The sequence below is a fragment of the Schistocerca americana genome, chromosome 9, assembly GCF_021461395.2.
Source record: "Schistocerca americana isolate TAMUIC-IGC-003095 chromosome 9, iqSchAmer2.1, whole genome shotgun sequence".
Taxonomy (NCBI): Eukaryota; Metazoa; Arthropoda; class Insecta; order Orthoptera; family Acrididae; genus Schistocerca; species Schistocerca americana.
Genome location: NC_060127.1, coordinates 160,245,508 through 160,271,293, shown reverse-complemented (window position 1 = coordinate 160,271,293; position 25,786 = coordinate 160,245,508). Strand labels below are relative to the sequence as shown.

Below are 25,786 nucleotides of genomic sequence, written 5' to 3'. Positions count from 1 at the left end.
CAAAATTCCAGAGAAAAAAAAAAACTAATGGAGGTTGTGTCTGGAGACCTTGGGGCCCAGGAAATGGGCCCACCTCTGCCAGTCAGCAACCTGGAAAGATGCGTCCAAAGTCTTCCTAATGAACAAGGTCCAGTGAGGAGGGACACCATCCTGATGTCAGGTTGCAGTTTTTTGATCCATGGAAATGCAAACTGTTCCAAGATTTATAGATTAACAGTCAAACACCACATAGTCACAAAGCAGATCACACCAGACATTTATCTTTGGACTGTAACATACAATTTCCAGATTGAAAAGGGGGATAGGGGGAGGGGTGATCAGAAGTGTACAGCCTCACACTGTTGGTTTACCTTTCCAGACATATGGAAGAAGCTCCCTCCATCTGTGAACACCACATTTTTCAGATAGTACGGATCATTGTCATGCGAATCAATTTAAAGTGCACAAGTTTTGCCCTTCAACCTACTGTCAGGCTGAAACGTATGCAGTAGCTGCACCTTATAGGCATGAAGCAGCTCCCTCAGTCTCAAGTGTAGCATCCTGTGAACTGTGGTCGGTGGTAGCTCCAATCGTCGGTGTGGTGTGGTGGCCATTTTTGTCAACAAAAAATTAAAGTAGTAGTAGTAATAATAATAATAATAATAATAACAATAATTCAAAATTTTAGGTGGTTGTGAACACTATACTGAAAACTGTACCTTTCTGCCTATCCCCATTTCTGAAATATATGCGATCAAAGCTGTGAACGTCACTGCAGAACACCCTGTATTATGACACGAGTTACTCTTGAAAAGTACACTCGAAAGGTCGGTGGAAGGAAATATCGCAGGGGCCAGTCTGGATACGAATACATGAAACAGATCAATAATGACGTGGGAAGTAGAACTTACGGTAAAATGAAAAACAGAGCTGGCTAGCAAAAGGATGGGAGAACTGCAGCAATCTGACCATAGGATTGATGGATGAAATACTAGATTAGAAATTAGCATTGGAGCAATACATCTGTACGGTATCCCATAAAGAAGGCAAGTTTTGAAATGGCCACCATTTGTGCTCTATTCAGTTTGTAGCACTGAACATTGCACTAATTTCATCCATTTTCTTTGCAATTAGTAACAGAGTGCTTCACAATGAAACAGCATGTTGTCATAGTGAAAACTTATCACAAATGATGCGAATGCCGTGCAGACTGTTCACACATTGTGTGAAATGTTTGGTTGACATAATGCCCAAAACAAGTTGACTGTGATGAGACTGATCACTAAATCTGAGAAAACTGTTTTGGTTATAGACATTAACCACCCCCTCCCCCAGGCAACCTCATGTTAGTCAATATGTAGAAAACGTAGCCATTATGAGTGATAATGTAGCTGTAAATCCACTGAAACCCATTTCCGACATTCACAAAAACTGGATATTCCCAGAACCAGGATGCAATGAATTCTGAAAGAATTGACTCACAAAATCCAAATCAGACAAGAACTGAAGCCAAATGAGCACAATAAACATCAAGCATCTGCGCATTGGGTACTTGAGAAACATAGTAGACAACTTTTTCATCAAGAAAATAATGTTAAATGGTATCATGTACTTTTAGTTGAATGGTTTTGTGACAAAGCAAAATTTCAGGATTTGGAAAACAAGTGACTTTGTGGTGTGGTATTTGGGCCGAGGGATAACAGGGGCGCACTTATTCAAATATGGGACCGGAAATACATTAAAACTGGATGGCGAATGGTACAGCAATGTTTTAAGGGAAATTTTGTGGTCTTAAGGGGATCATAAGGATGCTCAAGAGGTTCTGTTTCGATAGAGCATACGAACTGTCACATCGATTGCAGGAATGGACTCATTAAGAGAGAGACTCCCAAGTCAGATGAGTTTTCACAACGGGGACGTGAACTGGCCACTCAGATCTTGTGATCTGACAACTATGTGATTTCTTTCTGTGGTGTACTCTAACTCTCGTGTGTATGCCAACCAACTGCAATTACTTCTAGAGCTCAAGACAGAAATTCATCATGTAATTTCGGAACTAGAGAGGCATGTAAACCGAGAAGCTACAGAAAATTTTATCAAAAGCATGAATGTGTGTACAGAATCATGGAGGACATTATACAGTTATATTTTGTACATAATCACAGGTAGCACATACTGCAACAACATGTAATTTACTTAATATCATCAATAAATTTTGTGCGTTATTGTGCATTCAAACGTTGCATTCTTTAAGGGATACTTTTTACAAGGTATATTTGTGCGGATGGGAGCGTGAGGTGAGGAGATGGTCTTTTTATGATCAGAAAGCTTTCCTGAAATTAAGTAAATATCAAATAGTATCACCATCTACAGTTTAATGTGACAATATCAATCTAATAAATCCCAACCATACAAATGTAGTGTTTTATAATTGTAACATTATAGATTAAATTTATGCCCAGGAGAAACCTTCAGGAGGCAAAATGTACGTACTGCCGACAGACACACACTAAAATACACAACACTATGCTAAGTTTCTGAACTAATAGTTCCTTTCTTGGCAAGGAGAGAGATACAGGTTGTGGAAGGTTAAAAGGGAACCCACACTAAACTGAAAACAGGCAGGCCTCATGTATTGACAGACAGGGACTGTGAATTCCAAAGATTGATTGTAAATATCACACAAAGTCATTGGAAAGAATTACTCGTGAATTCCGAAGTGCTACCAATAGTCCAGCTTGCGCAATGACCACATAGGGAGTTAAAAAGAGTACGGGCTACAATGCAGCTCCTCAAAAGCCAGCTATTTCTACAGTCAAGGCTCAAAGTGACGTGGCATACAGAGCGACGCCACTGCACAGTGGGTGGCTGCAATCGAGTGATTTGGAGTGAACAAACATGCTACACCCTGCGGAAATCTGATGGCAGAGCCTAAGAATGGTGAATTCCAGGAGAACATTACCTGCCATCGTCAGCATAATGATAAACCACGTCATAAAACAGCATCTGTGAGGCGACGGTTTGGCAATGAAAGGACTGGCCTATCTGAATCCCAACCTGCACCCGACGGAACATATTTGAACCGAGTTAAAACATCAACTTCACTCCGGACCCCAATTTCCTGAGTCACTACCTTCAGTGGTTTTGTCTTTTCAGGAAGAATCAGTTGTCATTCCTCTACAGGCATTTAGAAACCTTGTTGAAAGTGCCACCAAGAGAGTTCAAGCGATTAGATATTGTACTTTGCTCCAATTGGCTGCTTTAGTGAAAGCTAGATGGGGTTATGCTCTTGTCTGCAAACTAACTCAATTATTTTAGTTTATTAATAGTAACTAAATTACTCTTCAAGTATATTCTGAACTACCTCTCCATACTTTACCATGGCACATTTATACCGTCAATTTATGGTTAACTTTCTATAAACAGTTCATGTACTGAGGAGAACTCTCAATTAAAGAACGACTGCCCAATGAAGTCGTTCACACCAACCAGACAGTTATGATTACGATGAGATGTGGCATTAGAACACAAGTGGTTAAGGTTGGTCATCTGCGAGTAAAGCATACAAGAGTTCAGGAATGTGTAATTTGTAATGTGACACATTTACTATAGTGTTGTCACCAGACATCACTATGGAAACCAAATAACTGGTGTAACATTACTGTCGACCATTCTGGTGCCACTACCCAATAGGGCACTAGCTATCAGGAATGCTCTGTGATGAAACCACACAAAATCTGATGCATAATCCAGTCCAAGGCTAGTCTGAGTCAATTGCAATGTCATCAGTGAAGTGCACAGTGATCAATATATTGTTTTGGTTAACAGTGTTGGCTCTGGCTGTCATAGACAGAGGTCATACTGTGCAAACTGGACTAATTATAATGCTTACTCTAACACCTTGCACTGCAGTGGAAGTGTTCCACAACAGATTCTAAACTGCCTAATGAATCGGACTTACTCTCTGTTGGTTTCATGTAAAACATACTTTTACTTACAAAGTGGATTGAATTTTGGCTAATGAAACTGGCCAATGGTTTACTGTATGATCCTGACAGGCATATACGTGACTATGATATAATGTAGAAGTCAATTTCGTCTTTTCTCTTACTGAATATAGTTATAATGAAAATAAATGTCATCCCTATAAACTATGACCTTCATTATTTAGGTGAGATAAAAGGCTGTCATCAATAACTACAAACTCAAGATCTGCATGCTTACTTCTGTGCTGGGGCCGTTGAATATGTCCTGTTGGTAGAACTATTACGACTTTAGTATACTGTTCTGGTGGGGCAAGAAACTGCTAAGCTGCTTGTATGTTCTCTTTCTCCAAACAAATGGTGTGAAAGTGACATGCCAACTATGATAACACAAAGAAGGGAATAGCATTCTACTTTTATAGCCACATGCTATTTCTTACATGCAAATTTAATCTCTACTGGGGACGAGGTGTGCTGCAATTTCACCACAAGGTATGTACAGCTCAGCAAATCTGTCTCATAATGTTATACTTTTCTCAAGTGAAATTTGCTTTTGAAACAATTACACATATTTTACATTAAATCACTTCGTAACTGGGCATTACAACAAAGGCAGGCTACTAATGTCAATGTGATAAAGCAGAATGCCCGATTCCTCTCAACAGGTATCTCAAGAAATGAAGAAATCACTAACCTGACAGTCTCTGTCTTGTTCCGCTGCCACTCCATCCTGCGTAGGCGTTCTAGAGCGTTCTGCCGACTCACTGTTGGATCCGATCCCAGACCCTTCTGCTGGCCTTGTGACTTGGCCTTTTCTCCATCCTCCACTTGTGCAGGTTGCGATTCGCTACCACTGTTTGTCTTCCCACCTGCCTCTGTAGGTTTCTCAACCAGTTTAGTATCTAGAGACAACAAATAATAAATGGGGTCTCAAAACAACTGATTTATAATGATCAATAATTCACTGCAGGCAGAAATCTTACAACGGATGATCCAGCACTCTGCTCCTAACTGGAAAAGTTAGTTCCACAAGTCAACAATATTTCTGCCAGCTACTCTCATCTGTCCCTCTGTGCATCTACAGTAAGACAGACTCTTTCATCTGTTAATCCTAGAACAAGACTTTACCTGGAAACGTTCTCGCAGCAAGGCAGGCTGCAGGAGTTGCAATGGTGAGTAATGTAAATAGTCACAGGAGCCCCAGTAATCACCATCTGTACAGCTCCTGCATGTATTCTGCAACAGTAATGGGAAGTTTAAAGGTCTCACTTCTGCAAAACTTGTTCCTTCCCCACTATACCTGGCCTAACATGCATTCGAATGCAACTTTTCTGTTGATGTGCAGTACTTCCTTTTACCCTAGTGTTCTGCACTAGTCATGCAAAAAGCCCTTTGTCCTTACTTTCTAACTTGCTTAGCCAACCAACTGTTTTTCAACCCTTTTTATTGCATGAATTTACTTTTTTATTACAAGCCCACAATCATCTGCACTAAATTTTCATGTTTATTACGAGAATAGCAAAAAATTTACAATGCCATCATTTCTCAGTATAGCCACCCTAGTTTTTCAATGCACATGGTCCACAGTTGCACAAGCTTACCCATATACAGAAAAGAATGTCTCTGTTGCGTAGAAGATAAACACTGCTTCCTTCACCTCCCAATCATATGTGAATCGACAGCCGTCTTTGGGCAGAATAAACAAATGCTAATCCGATGGAGTGAGATGGGGACTATATGCAGAATGGCCCCTCTTCTGTAAATGAAGATTATGTAGTTATAGACAGTGTGGACAGCAGTAAGTTGCCACGCAAAAGGAAGAAGATACTTTGACAATCAAAATTTTGACCTGTGTTTGGTTCGTATTTGTAAGGCATATAACTTATGTATATCTATTCTTGCTGACCCTTTTTCTCTAGCAATGTTTCAGAGTTGGTCCTTGTAAAAAGGAGGGTGACTACCCTGAGAGCACCATTTTTGCTCCAGAATGTTGAAACTTTAATTTCCTCTTCGACAGAAACTTCAGATAATTTCAGGCCTTAATCTAGCATTTACACTCTGATTTGAAATTTCATCTTCAGTGGCGGCTCATTTCCAAAATGTTTCACCTTTGTTAGCATGACAGTTCAGCAGATGCTGACAATTTCTTAATTCCTCTTGTGCTCTTCACGGAGATATTTTGGGATCCATCACACACACACACTCTACGGTAGTTGTGCCTGCTATGGACTACTACCTTTGTGGTTCTTATGACTAACGTGTATATTGTTTGTTGCTTCACCAATAGTCACTAATCAATCATTCAGGATCAGCACAACGCTTTACAAAATGTAAAAAACTTCTTGGTTTACTTACACTGTGTAAAGCATGTAAAACATGTTACGTGTGGCTAAGTGTGTGATGTGCAGTAAATGTAACTTCACTGAAAACATTTATTATGTTTTCCAGAATACTGTGGGCACCAATAACTACCCAATGGTTACTAGTAACTCTACACAACTCCCACATTGCTGTGAACAATCAATAATATGTACCATCTGATGATGAATTGTTAGGCAGTTCGAAACTGGTTAATGAAATAATAAAAACTGAAGAACAAAACAAAAGAGGACTTTTTGCAGCAGTTTTAAGAAACATTTAATCTATATAATGGCATAAATATTGAATGTGAACGCATATCCTATTCTTTGCAAGCCCAGCTCATTTGGCTACAAATGGATTTCTGCTGCTAATACACCTGCAATATAGTGGAGTGTGTTAAGGTTTGGGTGGGTGGATATGTGTGTGTGGGGGGGAGGGGGGGGGGGGGGGGGGGGGGGAGACGGACGATGTCTTTTGGTGCCAAAGAAACAGTAGGGCAGTCATGTATATTTTGCAACACAAAACTAATTGCTCTCATACTGCTTAAAACTACCATAAACAAAGAAAATGGTGCCATTTTAAGGTTAGCAAGAGCATGAAGCCAAACCCAACATACAGACGAATTGCAGACAACAATTACTGAGATACTTTCCAGTTTATCCTTAGTAAGACACTGGTGACGTCTTAATATGATAGTTACATGAAGTGGCTGCCATTTCAGGTCTCAACAATGTAATATACTTGTATTTCCTATCCAGTTTTATCCCCAATGGTGGAAAATTTATCTTAGATAATGTTTCACTCCCTGTATTCCTATCACCTTCACAATGTCGATGAGTGCATTCCTGTCAACATTGTAAAAAGCTTTCACTGAATCTACAAATGCGAAAGTGTAGGTTTGTCTTTCTTTAATTTTTTTTTCTAAGTTGTTATTGCCTCACATATTGTAACATTTCTTCAGACTCAAACTGATCTTCCTTGATGTCATCTCCCACCAGTCTTTTCATCCTTCTATAAATAATGTGTATTATTGGAATGAGATTTTCATTCTGCAGCGAAGAGTACACCGATATGAAACTTCCTGGCAGATTAAAACTGTGTGCCAGACCAAGACTCGAAGTCGGGGCCTTTGACTTTTGCGGGTAACTGCTCTACCATCTGAGCTACCCACGCACGACTCACGCCCCGTCCTCACAGCCTTACTTCTGCCAGTACCTCGCCTCCTACCTTCCAAACTTTACAGAAGCTCTCCTGCTAACCTTGCAGAACTGGCACTCCTGGAAGAAAGGGTATTGCGGAAACATGGCTTAGCCACAGCCTGGAGGACATTTCCAGAATGATATTTTCACTCTGCAGTAGCGTGTACGCTGATATGAAACTTCCTGGCAGGTTCAAACTGTATGCTAGTTCTGCAAGGTTTGCAGAAGAGCTTCTGTGAAGTCTGGAAGGTAGGAGACGAGGTACTGGCAGAACTGAGGCTATAAGGATGGGTTGTGAGTCACGCTTGGGTAGCTCAGATGGTAGAGCAGTTGCCCGCAAAAGGCAAAGGTCCCTAGTTCGAGTCTCGGTCTGGCACACAGTTTTGATCTGCCAGGAAGTTTCAATCTGTATTATTATTTTGCAACACTCAATACTAAACTGATGCTTCTGCAATATTCACACCTGCTTCTTTGGAATGCTAATTATTTCATTCTTTTTAAAGTCTGAGGGTTTGTTGGCTGTGATATATACACTGTATACCAGCTGGAATAGCTTTGTCTCCCAAGGATTTCAATCATTTTGATGACTGTCTTCTGCTCTAGAGGCCTCATTTTGATTTAGGTCTTTCAGTTTTCTGTTGAATTTTTCTCTCTTCTCATCTTCGTCTTCACATATTTTCTCTTTCTTTTCCGTAGAACTGTTTTAAGTTCTTTCCTTTCATATTGCCCACCCAGATTTCTACTTTTCTTAGTACTGGCTTACCAAGCGAGATATTTGTATTCAAATGACGACTTCCTTTTTCTCCGAAGGCCACTTTTTTCCTGATCCCCTATAGCAACATTTATATTTCACAAACTTAAAAATACTTTTTCACATAGGTGACAAAACTATGTGATTCCTTTTAAAATCATGTTGGAACTCCTTTTGCCTGATGAAGTGCAGCAACTCGACATGGCATGGACTCAACAAGTCATTTAAGTTCCCTGCAGAAATACTGAGCCATGATGCCTGTACAGCTGTCCACAATTGCGAAAGTGTTCCCGGTGCAAGATGATTTACATGAACTGATTTATGTTGGGGGATCTGGATGGCCAAATCATTCGCTGAATTGACCAGAAAGTTCTTCAAACCAGTCACAAATAATTTTGCACCGGTGACATCACATCGTTATTTGGCAAAATGAAATCCATGACTGGCTGCAAATGGTCTGGGCAAGTAGATCATCATTTCCAGTCATTGATCGGTTCAGCTGGACCAGAGGACTCAGTCCTTTCCATTTAAAAACAGCTCGCACCATTATGGAGCTACCACTAGTTTGGACAGTGCCTTGGTGACAACTTGGGCCCATGACTTAGTGGGGTCTGCGTCACAATCTAACATTACCATCAACCCTTAAGGGGACTGGTCTGTGAATACCAGGGGAAACCTTGAAAAAATTGTTAGTTTTCTGAATAGTGTATCTCAAAACATAAGATTTGTAAGCCCATATAATGCTTACAATTTTTAAGACATCTTTTGAGAACATTTTTATGTATGAACTACAGCTTTAACTCTCACACATTTTTTAACTGTATTTTTTTGTTGCAAATGAAATAAAGTATGCTAATTATTTATGTACATCATAGGTACACATTACTAAAAATACAAACAAAGTAGACAGTTTTTTTCGTGTAAGTTCTTTACTCTATTATCTTTAAAGCAGACTATCGAAAAGATGGTGCTGTCATAATTTGTGGCACAAAAAATTTCAAATATGATTATCAAAAATTCTGGAAATGAATTCAAGGTTTTTCTTAAAAAAAAAAAAAAAAAAGCATTTTATTTTCAAAGTTAAGTCCCAAGAATAATCTACTTTTTAGTTAAGCATGTTTTAAGGCAGTATAAAAAATTTCAGCACTCTATTTTTAATAGTTTTTAGCCAAAGTGTGCGAAAACACGAAACAATTTAACTTTTGGAAAATTCAAGTTAAAGTTAATACTTGCTTTTTCTATTCAGCCTGCATGGCACTAATACAACCCAGGTCCATATTCATCTTGTTTTATGTGTTGTTCTTCCTCCCTTCTCTTTTTCACATTTCTTCTTCTTTTTCTTGCTTCTTTGGTGGCTTCCAACACTGATTTTTCTGCTTCGAAGAGTCTCCTTCGGTCAATGGTTATTAGAGTTCTGTGCGTATTTAGTCCACCAGGCACTCCCATCAGCTCCATAACATTAAGTCTTGACACTTCACTGTCATTGAAACATAGCACAGCATCTAGCACACCTATTTTCAAAGTATTTAGTCCTACTAAAATAGTTTTTGGTATCCGTCGCCATATACAATTGTTGATACTTTCATTTGGATTTTGGGTCCTACAATGTAAGCATTTCTCTAATAATCTTGTGTCACTAAGAACCCTATACATAGGTTTTATAGCTTCCATTATAGCAAATGGCAAAGACTGTTTAAAATTGTAGGTCTTACCTTGAGTAACAGCCCTCTGGTAGCCACGAATCAGTGCCAGGTGGGCAGCGTACACGATATGGTTTGTCATCTGTGGAGGATTTATGAAAGAAGGTAGCCCATACTGCCTTTTTCATTCTCTCAAGGTCATTTTTATTTTGTCTTATGTCTTGTACATAATAATATTGCAACCTGTCTATTTCTTCACCTATAAGCCACCACATCCACTAATGCTCTTACCATCAGCTAATTTCTTTCCCTTCAAATTCCTCAATCTTCTACCTAACCTTTTCTGGAGTTGTCCAACACATTCAATTTTTTCAATTTTTGTGTCACCATAAGGTTTGGAGTCACAAACTTTTTGGTACACTCTTGAGTCTCCATGTCCTAGGTAAGGTATATACATCCAACCACATTTCTCCAGTGACCTGTGAAATATCTTCACAACACTTTCAGATTCCATCCCTCTACAATAACCACTAAAATTAATCAAAAATTCACGATTTCCAGTTCCACTACTGCAGCCATGACCAATGACTCTTCGTTGTCAGGATTCATTCAGGTCTGCAGACATACATGTATCCCTGTCATTCATGCCTATACTTTCCTGAACAATATTTTTCATACTATCATTTGCTACTTCTTCTAAAGTCTGTAGAATAATTTTATTTATTGTACCTGTCAAACATTGTAGGGGGAGGTAAGTCCATAAGAGCACAGAAAATTTGTGCGCTTCTGTACCCTTTGCCTGTACACCTCATAGCATAAGCAAGTTTAATATATCTGTTATACACTATGTTTAGTTACGCCACAAGTATAACCACACTCGCTTGACTCACAAAATCACAAACAATTCTTAATTTAGATGTACAACCTCTTCTAGCACGTATCTCCTCAGCTACCTTCACACCACACTACTGCCACACTCCTTACACTGTGAAGCTTGCTTTATTAGCTCAGAGAGAGCAGAGAGTTCCACAATAACACAAACTGAATCAACATTTGGTGTTTTTATTTTATCAGCATGAATACTGTCAGGCCCATTGTCCAAATATTTCAGTTTTAGCTTCAAAGCACTTGGAATAGTTTAAGCTGATTCAAGTGTTGTATCATGTTGTATTTCAGTATTAGCTGAGTTAATCCGTTTGGTGAACTGATTCCCATAAAATTTATGTTGTTTAGCACGATGTTTCCCATTGCTTTGAAGTAGAATAAGAACCCCGCGCACACATTAAGAAACCCGCGCACACATTAAGAAACCTGCGCGCACATTAAGAAACCCGCGCACACATTAAGTAACCCGCGCACACATTAAGTAACCCGCGCACACATTAAGAAACCCGCGCACACTATTACGTTGCTGTAAACAAAATATTTGTGCCAAAACAACAGCAAACAATTACTAAACTCCCTGAATAAACTAAAGATAAGCAACTGTAAAGCCAACTAATAGGACTAAAAAGTCATAAAAACGAACCAAAGGACAGCAAAAATTTTTTTATAACAGAGCTGACTGTGTGCCATGGGAATGTCATGGTGCGTGCAGCCATTTCTAATCTCCTCTAATTTTGGTAATTTCTGTGGTCCATTTCCCTAGAAGTAAATTTTTCTCGTTCAGAAAACTATAGAGAATTTTTTAATACAAAAATCAAAAAATCGATTTTTTGAGTGTTATTCACATACAAGTTCCCTTAAAAACTGAAAGCAGGACAAATCTAACCAGGCCACAGTTTTCTAGTCATCTAGGGTTCAAACAATATGTCACAAGCCGAGGAGAGGAGCTGCACGCAGCGTCGCGCTACTAGCAAAGACACTCGCATTGGTTGTCAGCTGCCATAACCCATTAACACCAAATTTCACTGCACTGTCCTAATGGATACATTCCTTGTATGTCCACATTGAATTCTGTGGTTATTTCACGCAGTGCTGCTTGTCTATTAGCACCGACAACTCTACACGAACACTGCTGCTCTGTCATTAAGTGAAGGTTGTTGGCCAATGCGTTGCCCAAGGTGAGAGATAATGCTGGAATTTGGTATTCTAGGCACGCTTGACACTGTGGGTTTTGGAATACTGAACTCCCTAACAATTTCTGAAATGGAGTGTCCCATGCATCTATCTCCAACTACCATTCCAAGTTCGAAGTATGTTAATTCCCACTGTGCAGTCACAATCATGTCAGAAACCTTTTCACATGAATCACCTGCGTTCAACAACAGCTCTGCCAATCCACTGTCCTTTTATACCTTGTGTATGTAATACTGCTGCTGTTGGTATATGGGTGTATCACTATCCATGACTTTTGTCATCACGGTGTACAGTTTTGCATTGTTTTTAGCTAATCCTGTACAGCCATTCTGCACTTTCAATCAACCTCATTTATAAGTATTCACTTTTGCCTGTTTCATTTTCATATTTTCACGGTTCTTCAATTAAATTCAATGACTCATGTCTTACTCAACAATTTCTACTAGGCCTTTTATTTTTGTCTATTTGCTTAACTATGTCCTCTCTCAAAGCTACCAATTTCTATTCTGTTGTCCCTCTTTGTTCAATTTCAGTCAATTGTTGTCCAATGCTTCCCCCAACAGCCTCTGTTTCTTCCAACTTATCCCTGTCCAGACTCCTCAATCCCTACCCTTCCCTCAGTTTCAATTTCTGCAGCTCATAGTCAATCAATTGTGGCCAGATTTCGCACCTGCCCCTGGAAATATTTTGAAATTTAAAACTGGTTTTGAAAACTCTGTCCTACCATTACATAATCTACCTGAAACTTTTCGATGTCTCTTCCACACACAGAACTTTCCTTCATAAATGTTGAATCAAGTGTCCATAGTGATTAACTTTTACTCTACCCAAAATTCTATCAAACAGCTTCCCCTTTCGTTTGTTTTCCTTAGTACACATTCTTATACTACTTTCTTTATTCTTTCTTTGTATCCTATCAAATTCCAGTACCTAACCAGAATTAAATTTTCATCTCCCCCAATGATTTAACTAATTTCTTTTATCAAATATTCTTGGATTACAAACTAAGATTTGCTTTCTGGCATTGTATACTGGCTTAGAATTCTCTGGTGTCCAAGTACAAGTGAATGTGCCAAGTTTCCAAGTCACCCAATGAACTACTACCTTCAGTTGATAAACAACAAACGAGCAACTGAAAAGAAATGGAACATAAGATAACAAATGTCAACAAACTGGACGTCAACATAAAAAATAAACCTAAGTTTATTACAAACAAATAAATAAATATTTGGTTAGTGAAACAACAAGAATATGGGTGTTTGGTGATACGAGTAGAAGTCACATGTGCAGATTATCACTAAAATGCGGTGGTTACAAAAAATACCCTTGTCAAAAATTTATAATTCTCAGTAACGACAAAACGTTGTACATCTCTGCATATTGTCTTGTTCTCAATTACATCTTTTACTCTTCTTCCTAAACATACTTAAAACATTCATTTTAAATTGTATTATGTCTACAACTTCGCTTCTGCCATTTCCCAATAGATGGCAGTAGCGTTAAAGTGGTGGTGCCGGATATGGTTGCATGTATCATACAATAAGCTTTGGAATTTGTAAACTTAACACAATCTGTGATTGTGTCATGAAGTTATTCTCGATTGAATATATTACCTTACAAGTCCAATTCTAGTCATTTGCAGACGTCTTAATTTTCTGCTTTAAAATGTAGAAATTCGCAATTGAAGCTCATAAAATGCTGGGTAAGACCTATGGTGAGACAACTATTAGTGAAGGAGCATGCAGAGAATGGTTTCAATACTTCAAGAATGGTAATTTTGATGTGGAACGCCAGCATGACAGAGGAAGAGAGACAGTTTTCAGAGATGTGGAACTATAGACGTTACCCGATCCCAGCACATGCCAAACGCAACAGGAATTAGCACAATTGTTGGGAGCAGTTAACAAGCCTTTTCCCTCAAACACTTGAAACCCATGGGAATGATACACGTGCAAGGACATTGGGTGCCATGAGAGTTGAAGCTGAGAAATGTTGAGTAGTGTCTGCTCATTAACAACTGCTTGCCTGGCCAAAGTGGAAGGGATTTCTGCATCATACTGTAAACAGGGACAAAAAATAGATTTCTTACAATAATCCTATGAGCAAGAAATCAAAGGAACATCCTGGCCATGCTTCCACATTGACAGCCAAACTGAATATTTATGGCTCAAAGGTCATGTTCTGTATTTGGTGAGACCAGTTCAGCATCGTATATTATGAGCTTCTGAAACAGACTGAAAAAAACCACAGGAGATCGTTATCAAAAGCAACAGATGCATTTGAACCAAGCAATGAAAGACAAATGGCCACAATACAGTAATAGACATGAAATGGTGATTTTGCTGTATGACAATGCTCAACCTCTAGTTTCAAAACCTGTCAAATCATACTTTGGAATGTCGACAAGGGAAGTAACACCTCACCTGCCATACATCTACATACATACTCCGCAATCCACCATATGGTGCGTGGCAGAGGGTACCTCGTAACACAACTAGCATCTTCTCTCCCTGTTCCACTCCCAAACAGAACGAGGGAAAAATGACTGCCTATATGCCTCTGTGCGAGCCCTAATCTCTCTTATCTTATCTTTGTAGTCTTTCCGCGAAATACAAGTTGGCGGCAGTAAAATTGTACTGCAGTCAGCCTCAAATGCTGGTTCTCTAAATTTCCTCAGTAGTGATTCAGGAAAAGAACGCCTTCTTTCCTCCAGAGACTCCCACCCGAGTTCCTGAAGCATTTCCGTAACACTCGTGTGATGATCAAACTTACCAGTAACTAATCTAGCAGCCTGCGTCTGAATTGCTTCTATGTCCTCCCTCAATCCGACCTGATAGGGATCCCAGACGCTCGAGCAGTACTCAAGAATAGGTCATATTAGTGTTTTATAAGCAGTCTCCTTTACAGATGAACAACATCTTCCCAAAATTGTACCAATAAACCGAAGACGACTATCCGCCTTCCCCACAACTGCCATTACATGCTTGTGCCACTTCATATCGCTCTGCAATGTTACGCTCAAATATTTAATCGACGTGACTGTGTCAAGTGCTACACTACTAATGGAGTATTCAAACATTATGGGATTCTTTTTCCTATTCATCTGCATTAATTTACATTTATCTATATTTACAGTTAGCCGCCATTCTTTACACCAGTCACAAATCCTGTCCAAGTCATCTTGTATCCTCCTACAGTCACTCAACGACGACGACACCTTCCCGCACACCACAGCATCATCAGCAAACAGCCGCACATTGCTATCCACCCTATCCAAAAGATCATTTATGTAGATAAAAAACAACAGCGGACCTACCACACTTCCCTGGGGCACTCCAGATGATACCCTCACCTCCGATTAACACTCACCATCGAGGACAACGTACTGGGTTCTATTACTTAAGAAGTCTTCGAGCCACTCACATATTTGGGAACCAATCCCATATGCTCGTATCTTAGTTAGGGGTCTGCAGTGGGGCACCGAGTCAAACGCTTTCCGGAAGTCAAGGAATATGGCATCCGTCTGATACCCTTCATCCGTGGTTCACAAGATATCATGTGAAAAAAGGGCGAGTTACGTTTCGCAGGAGCGATGCTTTCTAAAGCCGTGCTGATGCATGGACAGCAACTTCTCTGTCTCAAGGAAATTCATTATATTTCCAGTCGCTCGGGACTTTACGTTGGGCAAGAGATTCACGATAAATGCAAGCTAAGTAAGGAGCCAATGCAATAGAGTACACTCTGCAAAACCCAATTGGAATCCCATCAGGACCTGGCGATTTATTTATTTTCAACCCATTCAGCTGCTTCACAACCCCAGGGATGTCTATCACTAAGACCTCCATACGGGAATCTGTACGAGACTCAAACGGCAGTATGTTTGTATGATCCTCCTGCGTGAAAGATTTCTCAAATGCTAAATTTAAAATTTCAGCTTTTGTTTTGCTGTCTTCCGTTGCCAGGCCACACTGATCAGTGAGTGACTGGATGGAAGCCATATTCTCCAGAGACTGCTCTCTCTGACTACCACCTTTTTTGATCAATTACATGCAGCCTGGCTGCCACCACTTCTGGATATACAGGGTGAGGCAACTAAAAAGTTGTCCAGATGAGCCAATACAACTGGACAAGAATGTATGCATATAACCACAGTCCGTGTACATCAGCCACATTGGTTCAAAGCATAGTGCGAGCAGCGGGTGTTTGTTGTGGAAAGTTACATGAAAAAGTTGTGGAAATGTTGTGGTCAGTTGTTTGCTGAGAAATTTAATGGTGTCAAAGTGCGAGCAAAGAGCACTAACATCGAAAATGGTGTCAGACAGTATGTGTTTTCAACAAATCGAAAAATATTCCAAAACATGCCTGCACACCAGAAAAAGTGGCTGCAGTCCAGAGTCCTGCCAAATCAACCTGACGCCTGTCACGAGAGACTGACATATCACATCGACCATGTGGGCGAATACTCCACCTGGATCTGCACAGTCATGGCAATGGCTGGCCATCCAGGTCACCTGATCTGTCAGTGATTGCTTGGTGCGGGGACGGCTCAAAACTATCGTAACAACCCTTGTAGTCTTCAAGAACTGCAGCAGAAAACATTTCGGATGTGACTGCAGCAATTCCAGCAGGCCAGCTTCAATCCGCCTTCAGCAACTTGCTGACCAGGGCCCAGAAGTGCCAGGAGATGAATGGTGGTCACTTTCATCATCTTCTATAGTCATGTTAGTACTGTATTTCCTTTCTTCTGACGTGTTTCTTTGTCTGCAACTCTCTTCTCTAGGCCACTTTTATGTGCCCCACCCTGTACTAACAAGTGTAAAACTGGACTGATCCAAAAATCTCCTCAAAAGATACGCAGTTGCCCACCGTAGGATTTGTATGCTGCTCAAAAGATGGGAAAAGTAGTGGCCAGTGATGGCCAATACTTTCCATCACAAACTGTTTCCACGTTTTTCAAAATAAAGCCGTGAACTTCAAGAAAGAATGGTGGAAACAAAGTTGTAGGCCTAATACTAAGTTACCTTCCTGTCTAAATACAATGAATGTTTTTTTAAGCACAGTACTCACTGACATTGGCTGAGAAAATTTAGCTGGTGGCAGAATTCCACGCAAAAGGGCCCAGGTTAGCTTCACAGCTGGGTCAGATTTTCTCTGCTCAGTGACTGGGTGTTGTGTTGTCTTCTTCATCATACCATTCTCATTGACATGCAAGTCGCTGAAGAAGCATCAACGCAAGAGACTTGCACCAGGCAGTTGGTCTACCCAATGGGAGGCCCCAGCCACATGCCATTTCATTTTCACTTACATCACGGTATGCTAATGCAACACAGGAGACAAATTGAAGTTACATTAAAAAATGAACAGAACTGAACAAATCTAACTTTCACTTGTCTTCTCTAGGTCTGTTGTTAGATTGAACCACAACCAAGTATGGTCCAGCTTCTTCCACTCCACAGGCTGTTAGTATATTGAAAAAGTTCTCTCTCTCACTCATCAAGAAAACAGAAAGAGCCTTGAGGTCTTCAGCTTCTGACTACTTAATCTTGATTACATTGTATAGCTGATGATGTCAACTCATGTGCAATTTCTACTTTGTTCAGAAATGCAGTCATATGATAAGGTCTTGTCTAATTGTTCCACACAGAAATTAGCTCTTGAATGTCTTGTTTAAATACACTTAGTCCATTCAGTATATTTTCTTTCCATATAGTTTGAAGTGGTGGTCAATAACTTTCTTGATGTTGAATATTAATGAAAGAGTCTACCTTTCATATGCTGAAAGCTACAGCTTGTTGCAAAGAAGAGTAAGTACTGTGTGCCAGTCATCTGGAACTTAAATGTTGTGTTTTTGTTTCTTAAGTGAAATAGGTAAGAAATCCTAATCATTTTCCAAAAAAAGAATTATCTCTAATGGGAAAGTGATAGGGTGGCCTTTCAAACTATGCACTCCCTTTCAAACTATGCACTAACTTATATAAAAAAGAAAACCATGACAAAATTTTTACTCAGATCAGCACTTCCTTTTAAATCTAAATCTCTGTGAAAATGTTGCGTATTTTTCAAGTTTTGAAAGAGATCACTTTGTTCTGCCCCTCTTGGTAACTCCTTCACGATAATTTAACATTATGGGTCCCTTGCTGGAAAGACAGAACACCAAACACATGTCATATATGTGGTGCATAAAATATCCCATTAGTTGTTAGCTAAAGTGCATGAAGGTTTTGCATTTAATTGAAAAATAAAACAGTTCTGCATTTAATTGAAAAATACAACTGTTTTGCATTCTACCTGAAAAGTCTGTTTAGCTCATGAAGGACTTCCAATTTTTTCAGGTGAACTACTGCTTGCACAATCAATCTGGCTTCTTCACCACAAACAACAGTTATCTGCTTCTGTAGTATGACAGATGTTGAACAAGGGCTAGATGGAAGATATCCCAATAATAAATTTAAAGTTCTGAACACTTCAGTTGACTTTTTAGGGCAAATAAATTTGCTACTTGTCCAGAAATACTTCTTGCATTTTCTTCACAGTCAGAGTTTCAGGCAGATACATGTAAGACAGATTTTTATGGAATGACTTAATGAGAAACCAGTAGTGTAAATAAGAATATGAGATGTTCAGTATGGTCTGAATGGCCAAGAAACAGCATAAGGTTCGTGGAAATTTATTCCCTTTGTTCAACTGTAGTCAACTGACAGTGTCACAATATTTTGTACCATCACCCAATGAGTATAGGTACAGTTCATGTACAAACATTACTGTCAACAAGACAAGATGGAAAAAAGTACTAGCACAGAAAAGAAAGGAGACAGTGCTTACATGCACTCTCCACCAACATGTTTTTCTTGACATCTTTCTTTATGACACTGGACACACTTTTCAGAACACAGGCAAGCACCAGGCAAAGACCCCAACAATTGCAAGGAAGGTGATAAATATACAGGTTACAATTAATCAGCCTTTACACTAAATATGCTCCGTTAAATGACAAAGCCTGTATCTGTCAGCTACATATTTGACAAGGGTTATTTTTGTAATACCACCCTATCTCTGAGCTGCAATAACTCAGCACATGAGCTGTTACTGCCTGATTTGATTAATGGAAATGGTGTCTTAGGCATGGCTACCAGGATGTGCTGAAACTGTTACAACAAAAAGAGAGAGGGGTTGTTTTTGTGATTAAATCTTCAACCGTTAATGGATGTACAGCTAGTGAAAACAAAATACACAAGAAAAACTAATCAAATTAACTTTACAATGCATAACCATAAGCTTCTGGCAAATTGAAGCAGGCAGTTAGAGTGGGCAATGGTGCCTAGAAGTTAGTAAATAACTTGCTCTTTCACTTTCAACTTAAGAGAGCTTCACACAACAATACTCCATTTTCAGCAAGTTCTTGACTATGTTTGCTTACATACTTTCTGTAACTGCACTGCTACTCATAAGCATAACGAACGAATTTAGTGTATGGAAAAACAGGTCAGTTATTTTGAAATAAAACAAATTTGAGAATTAAAATAAACTTTAAAATATATTATAACTTGTGAGCCCCAGTTCCAAGGTCTGGAGCTACTTTTTCTTATTTTTGTATAAAGCTGCAAGCTAGAGATTCAAATAAGAGTAAGGAGTTGTAGTAGTAATAATAATAATAATAATAATAATAATAATAATAATAATGATAAGGAAAGTAGTAGTAGTTTGGGTTCACAAACACACAAAATTACAAGTGTTAGTGCTGATTTAAATTATTAAGTAAATTATAATGCTCCCCAAGCAGGAAATGTTGGTTGTGTTGAATCAGCTTGATGATCATGTTACGGTCACTTCAACACTTTTCATAAAAGCCACCACGCTAATGCAGCTCTTATTTCTTTATTTTATCATTAATTTTTCTATCAGTGCTGTTTTTATCATTATCTTTCTTCGTTTATTCCAGGAGCCCTTGTCATCAAACAGAGAACACAGTCGTTTTACATCTGATGAAGACAACAAAATTTCAAGTCTCTCCATCCTGCATTTGAGTCAAGACTGCAGAGGACCAAATCATGAGCAAAATTCTGTCAAAGACCTGGATAACCAACACGAGGCAAACGGACTGGGACAATGACACTGACTGTTGTGTGTACAAATTGTTCTGCACAATGTATTTCATAATGGAGCACGGACTGTATCATCTCCATTTGCACAAAACAACAGAAGACAATCAAGACAGATGTGAATGTGGAGAGCTTGGTAGAACACACAATGTTTGTTACAGTATCTTCCAAACCACAATATTCAAGCCAACAGACTGCAGAAGTGGCCCTTCGCTTTATGTTGAAGAACCACTAGGCATGGGCAACTATAAATTAACACTGCCAACAATACAACATACAGGTAGCTGTTAACATTCAGGGCAGAAAAAAGAACAAACAGCTGAAGCAAAAACATTTCTCAAGTAACAATAACAGGGAGGGAGCGAGGCACAGAGAGATGGGGTAGTGGGGGTGGAGATGGGGGGAATGGTTTATTCAGGTGAGCTGAGGATATAGAGAGCACATGTGGGGCCAGAGTGGGAGCAGGGAAGGGCCCTGAGGCAGGTGGAGGACGGGGACTACAGTCTCTTTAAAATTACCTGGTAGTTGACGTCTATCACTTACCGTTGCAGTGTCGTCACATCGGCCGCCGTCTACCACTCAATTATAGGCAACACACAAACACAGCAAGTCACTTCACAAATCCTGTTATTGTGTAACACAATGCTTTGTCGGAAGTGGATGCCGAGAAATATGTCGGAAATGTGAGATGCACTATTGACAGGTGTTTCCAAGTGGCCAATGACTGAAGGCGTTCGATACAGTTCCCCACCGTCGTTTGATGAACAAAGTAAGAGCATATGGACTATCAGACCAATTGTGTGATTGGATTGAAGAGTTCCTAGATAACAGAACACAGCGTGTCATTCTCAATGGAGAGAAGTCTTCCGACATATGAATGATTTCAGGTGTGCCACAGGGGAGTGTCGTAGGACCGTTGCTATTCACAATATACACAAATGACCTTGTCAATGACATTGGAAGTTCATTGAGGCTTTTTGCAGATGATGCTGCGGTGTATCGAGAGGTTGTAACAATGGAAAATTGTACTGAAATGCAGGAGGATCTGCAGCGAATTAACGCATGGCGCAGGGAATGGCAATTGAACCGCAAAGTAGAAAAGTGTAATGTGCTGTTAATACATAGAAAGAAAGATCCCTTATCATTTAGCTACAATATAGCAGGTCAGCCATTGGAAGTAGTTAATTCCATAAAGCATCTGGGAGTAGGCATTAGGAGTGATTTAAAATGAATCATCATATAAAGTTGATCGTCAGTAAAACAGATGCCAGACTGAGATTCATTGGAAGAATCCTAAGGAAATGCAATCTGAAAACAAAGGAAGTAGGTTACAGTAAGCTTGTTCGCCCGCTGCTTGAATACTGCTCAGCAGTGTGGGATCTGTACCAGATAGGGTTGATACAAGGGATAGAGAGGATCCAACAGAGAGCAGTACGCTTCGTTACAGGACCATTTAGTAATAGCAAAAGCGTTACGGAGATGATAGATAAACTCCAGTGGAAGACTCTGCAGGAGAGACGCTCAGTAGCTCGGGACGGGCTTTTGTTGAAGTTTCGAGAACATACCTTCAGCAAAGAGTCAAGCAGTATATTGCTCCCTCCTACTTATATCTCGCGAAGAGACCATGAGGATAAAATCAGAGAGATTACAGCCACACAGAGGCATACCGACAATTCTTTCTTTCCACAAACAATACGAGACTGGAATAGAAGGGAGAACCGATAGAGGTACTCAAGGTACCCTCCGCCACGCATCGTCAGGTGGCTCGCGGAGTATTGATGTAGAAGTGCAACAGGAGACACATTTGTAGCCCTGAGTTTAAACTTGTACCTTAAGCTAACCAGAATCCTATGATGAGTAATGTTCTGAGAAAGCAGTGGTGGCCAATCTGCAGCAGAACTAAAATTGTGATCATTCTGTTCATGGCGATCAAAGCTAATCTGCTAGATCAAACTCAAGACAGAAAAAGTTCAGTTCCAGCGCTAAAAGCAAATTGTAATTTCTTGCTATCACTGGTTACCTGAAACTATCCTCTCACTGGCTAAACGAGCTTCCTGGCGTTCCCCAAGAAGTGCTATAAGCCCTCTATTGTTCCTGATCTGTATTAACGACAAAGGAGACAATCTGAGTAGCCCTCTCGGATGATCAAAACGACTTGCAAAATGATTTAGATAAGATATCTGTATGGTGGGAAAAGTGTCAATTGACCCTGAATATAGAAAAGTGTGAAGTTATTCACATGAGTACTAAAAGAAATTACGCGACAAGTCACACAAATACAAACAACCTAAACTGGAACAATCACACAAATAATATTGTGGGTAGAGCAAACCAAAGACTGCGATTCATTGGCAGAACACTTACAAGGTGCAACAAGTCTACTAAAGAGACCGCTTACACCACGCTTGTCCACCCTATTCTGGAGTATTGCTGTGTAGTGTGGGATCCGCATCAGGTGGGACGGACGGATGACATCAAAAAAGTACAAAGGAGGACAGCTCATTTTGTATTATCGCGAAATAGGGGAGATAGTGTCACAGACATGATAAGTGAACCGGAGTGGCAATCATTAAAACAAAGGCTTTTTCGTTGCAATAGGATCTTCTCATGAAATTTAAAACAACAGTTTTCTCCTCCGATTGCGAAAACATTCTGTTGCCACCCAGCTACATAAGGAGAAATTATCATCACAATAAAATAAGAGAAATCAGGGCTCGCGCAGAAAAATTTAAGTTCTCATTTTTCCCATGTGCCGTTCGAGAGTGGAACAGTAGAGAGACAGCTTGAAGGTGGTTCACTGAACCCTCTGCCAGGCGCTTTATTGTGAATAGCAGAGTAATCACGTAGATGTAGATGCATTCCCAAATGGTGAGCATTCCTTGTTGGCACTTGGTGCCAGATCATAGATGACACAGGCAGATTCCAGATGAAAAAAGAATGATACGTAGAAAAACAACGGCAAATAAATTCAGCACGATCATGAAAGTGATGTGACAAAGAATTAGAAATAAAAATTACACATAAACCAATTAACTGGATACAAATGATAGTCAAGCACTTTCGATTAGATTTAGAAATAAAAAGCATTTGTGACATTTGACGAAATCCAAAGCGGTGATCTTCAGCACGGCATGATAATGTGCTAACCTTTGTGCTGAAGAACAATAGTACGATATTTTGTTATATTTTTGACTGTGATCATCCAGTTGCAATGACGAATTGCAGCCTTCAAAAACTCTGTTTTGTGCTATATCATAAGAAGCTTATCTAACGTAAACCGATTTCTGAATTGCATATTGTGCTCAATATCCAGTAGTGTTTACTTGGTGCTGTGTATCAAATACGTGTATTTCATTAGCATTGGTGTGTGTGCATGTTGTTTGTGGTGCGGTTACCACGTACGACGAAATACAAAATAAAAGTGCGAGGCGCACGATTCAATATCCAAACACAAGTAAGGATGGCGGACAAGGAGCTGTAAACGAACTGACCAATTATTGTGGCAGTTTGGCAACAACAAACTGTTTGGGTGTGACGCTGAGCGCTCTGACTGGTGGGAACCATCTGCAATATGTGAAGTGTCAACTACCAAGTAATTTTAATCAGACTATAGTGAAGGTTAAGACCTGGGGAAAGGGTTAACAGAAATGAAGGATATGTTGTATGGAAGAAACCAGATGGTACAAGTTATCAAGCAGCACGCCATACAACACAGCATGTTTAACTTCAAACCTCTTCTGTAATACCACTATCTATCCCAACCGCGATCACTACTTGCACCAATGAGGTTATATAGTTCTGAGATAACAGTGGCCACGCGCGCAGGTAGGGGTGTGTGTGTGTGTGTGTGTGTGTGTGTGTGTGTGTGTGTGTGTGTGTGTGTGTGTGTCTTGTTATTCATATTGTAATTGGTATTCCATCCCAGATCCCAGATTGTCCATTGTTAGACCATAAATATTTTCCGATTTCCTTTTATATTTCGGTTTACTGTTTGTTACTTGAGCTTGTTGATCACTTATTGTTTGTGCAGATAGGTGCAGGTACTTTTTTTTTTGTTCGTGTGTGTATCAAATTAAAACGTGTGTGTATCAAATTAAAACATGTGAGAACTCTTTTCAGGTGAAGACCTTCTATCAACTTCCACAAAATTGTTGGATTTCATTTACAAAATAGAAAACCCAGGCAAACAGTATAGAGAGTGCTGTGCCTAGCATTATCGAGGTCGGTGCAAACTGGTTGGTAGTAGAATAAGTTTAGAATTAATTTGTGAACTGGTGACAGCTTATTTATACGTTCTATTTGGAATACCTCTGTGCATTTATTTCATTTACAAATTTCTTTCACTTTTTTGCCATCTATCTTTTACTCCTCCTTTTTCCCCTTTTTATTTTATCAATTCACTTTTCTGTTTTTCCACAGGCTTTTATTTTATTGTTACTGTTGAAAATCTTTTTAATTTATAAATATTTTACTATTTTTTTAACTTTATCAGCTATTATTACGGTGTTATGGCATTCTGCAACATGTCTTTATGTGGCCTGCTGTGCAACAAAGCGAGCAGCACGTCATGTAAATTGATAGCCTCAATAAGTAAACAGCTGCAGTCATCTCCAAACATAAGGGCTTGAATCTTGTTCACAACAACTGTTAGTATGCCAGCATCTGAGCGGATATCAAAAAGCCTTGTTCATTAATAATTTAAAAATAGAATTTAAAGGTCTAGATGCTAGACAAGTTGCCCAACACAGTAACTTAAAAGTACACATCCTCTGTGCAATGAAGCAACTCAAATCAGTTAATAAAGGCAAGTCTTGCAGTCCAGACCGTACACCAGTTTGATTTCTTTCAGAATATAGTGATATGATAGCTCCATACTTAATAGTCATGTACAACCATTAGCTCAACAAAAGATCCCTACCAGAAGACAGAGAAAACTGCACGCTAGGATCCAAGAAAGGAAATGTGAGTAAACCGCTGAATTACATACCGATATAACTGCAATAGGGTTTTGGGACATATACTTTGTTCACACATTATAAATTACCTCTGAGAAAAGTACCTGATGACACAGTCAGCATGGATTCAGAAAATATCTTTCTTTTGAAATACAACTATCTCTTTATTCTCATGAAGTAGTGGGCTGTTGTTGACAGGGGACCTCAAATGGATTCCATATTTATAAATTTCCAGAAGGGTTCTGAGACCGTTCCACGAGTGACTTCTAATGTGCCTATGGAGTGTTGTCTCAGCTAAGCGACTGGATTTGTGCTTTCCTGTCGGAGAGGTCATAGCTCGTAGTAACTGAGAGTCATTAAGTAAAACAGAAGTGATATCTGGCATTCCCAGAAGCATTAAAGGTTCTCTACTGTTCCTAATCTACATATGTGATTTAGAAGACAATCTGAGCAGCCCTCTCTGATTGTTTCCGAATGATGCTGTCATTTACCATCTAATAAAATCTCAGAAGATCAAAACCAACTGTAAAACGATTCTGACAAAATATCTGTATTGCACAAAAAGTGGCAATTTATTCTACAAAATGAAAAGTGAGAGATCATACACGTGAGAACTAAAAGGAATCTCTCTAATTTCGGTTACATGATGAAATATACAAATCTAAAGGCTGTCAAATACCTAGAGACAATAATCAAGTTAAATTGTAACAACCACATCGATAATGTTGGGGGAAAGGTAA

The 25,786-nt window shown here is 39.4% G+C and overlaps 1 protein-coding gene across 1 annotated transcript in view; it reads right to left on the bottom strand.

The window, feature by feature from the left end:
• Nucleotides 1–25,786, bottom strand: part of LOC124550770 — a 99,014-nt gene that overhangs the window by 48,975 nt on the left and 24,253 nt on the right. Inside the window, exon 3 of the mRNA XM_047125494.1 lies at nucleotides 4,657–4,864. Within this exon, the coding sequence (XP_046981450.1) occupies nucleotides 4,657–4,864 (208 nt within the window). The remainder of the gene's footprint in view (nucleotides 1–4,656; nucleotides 4,865–25,786) is intronic.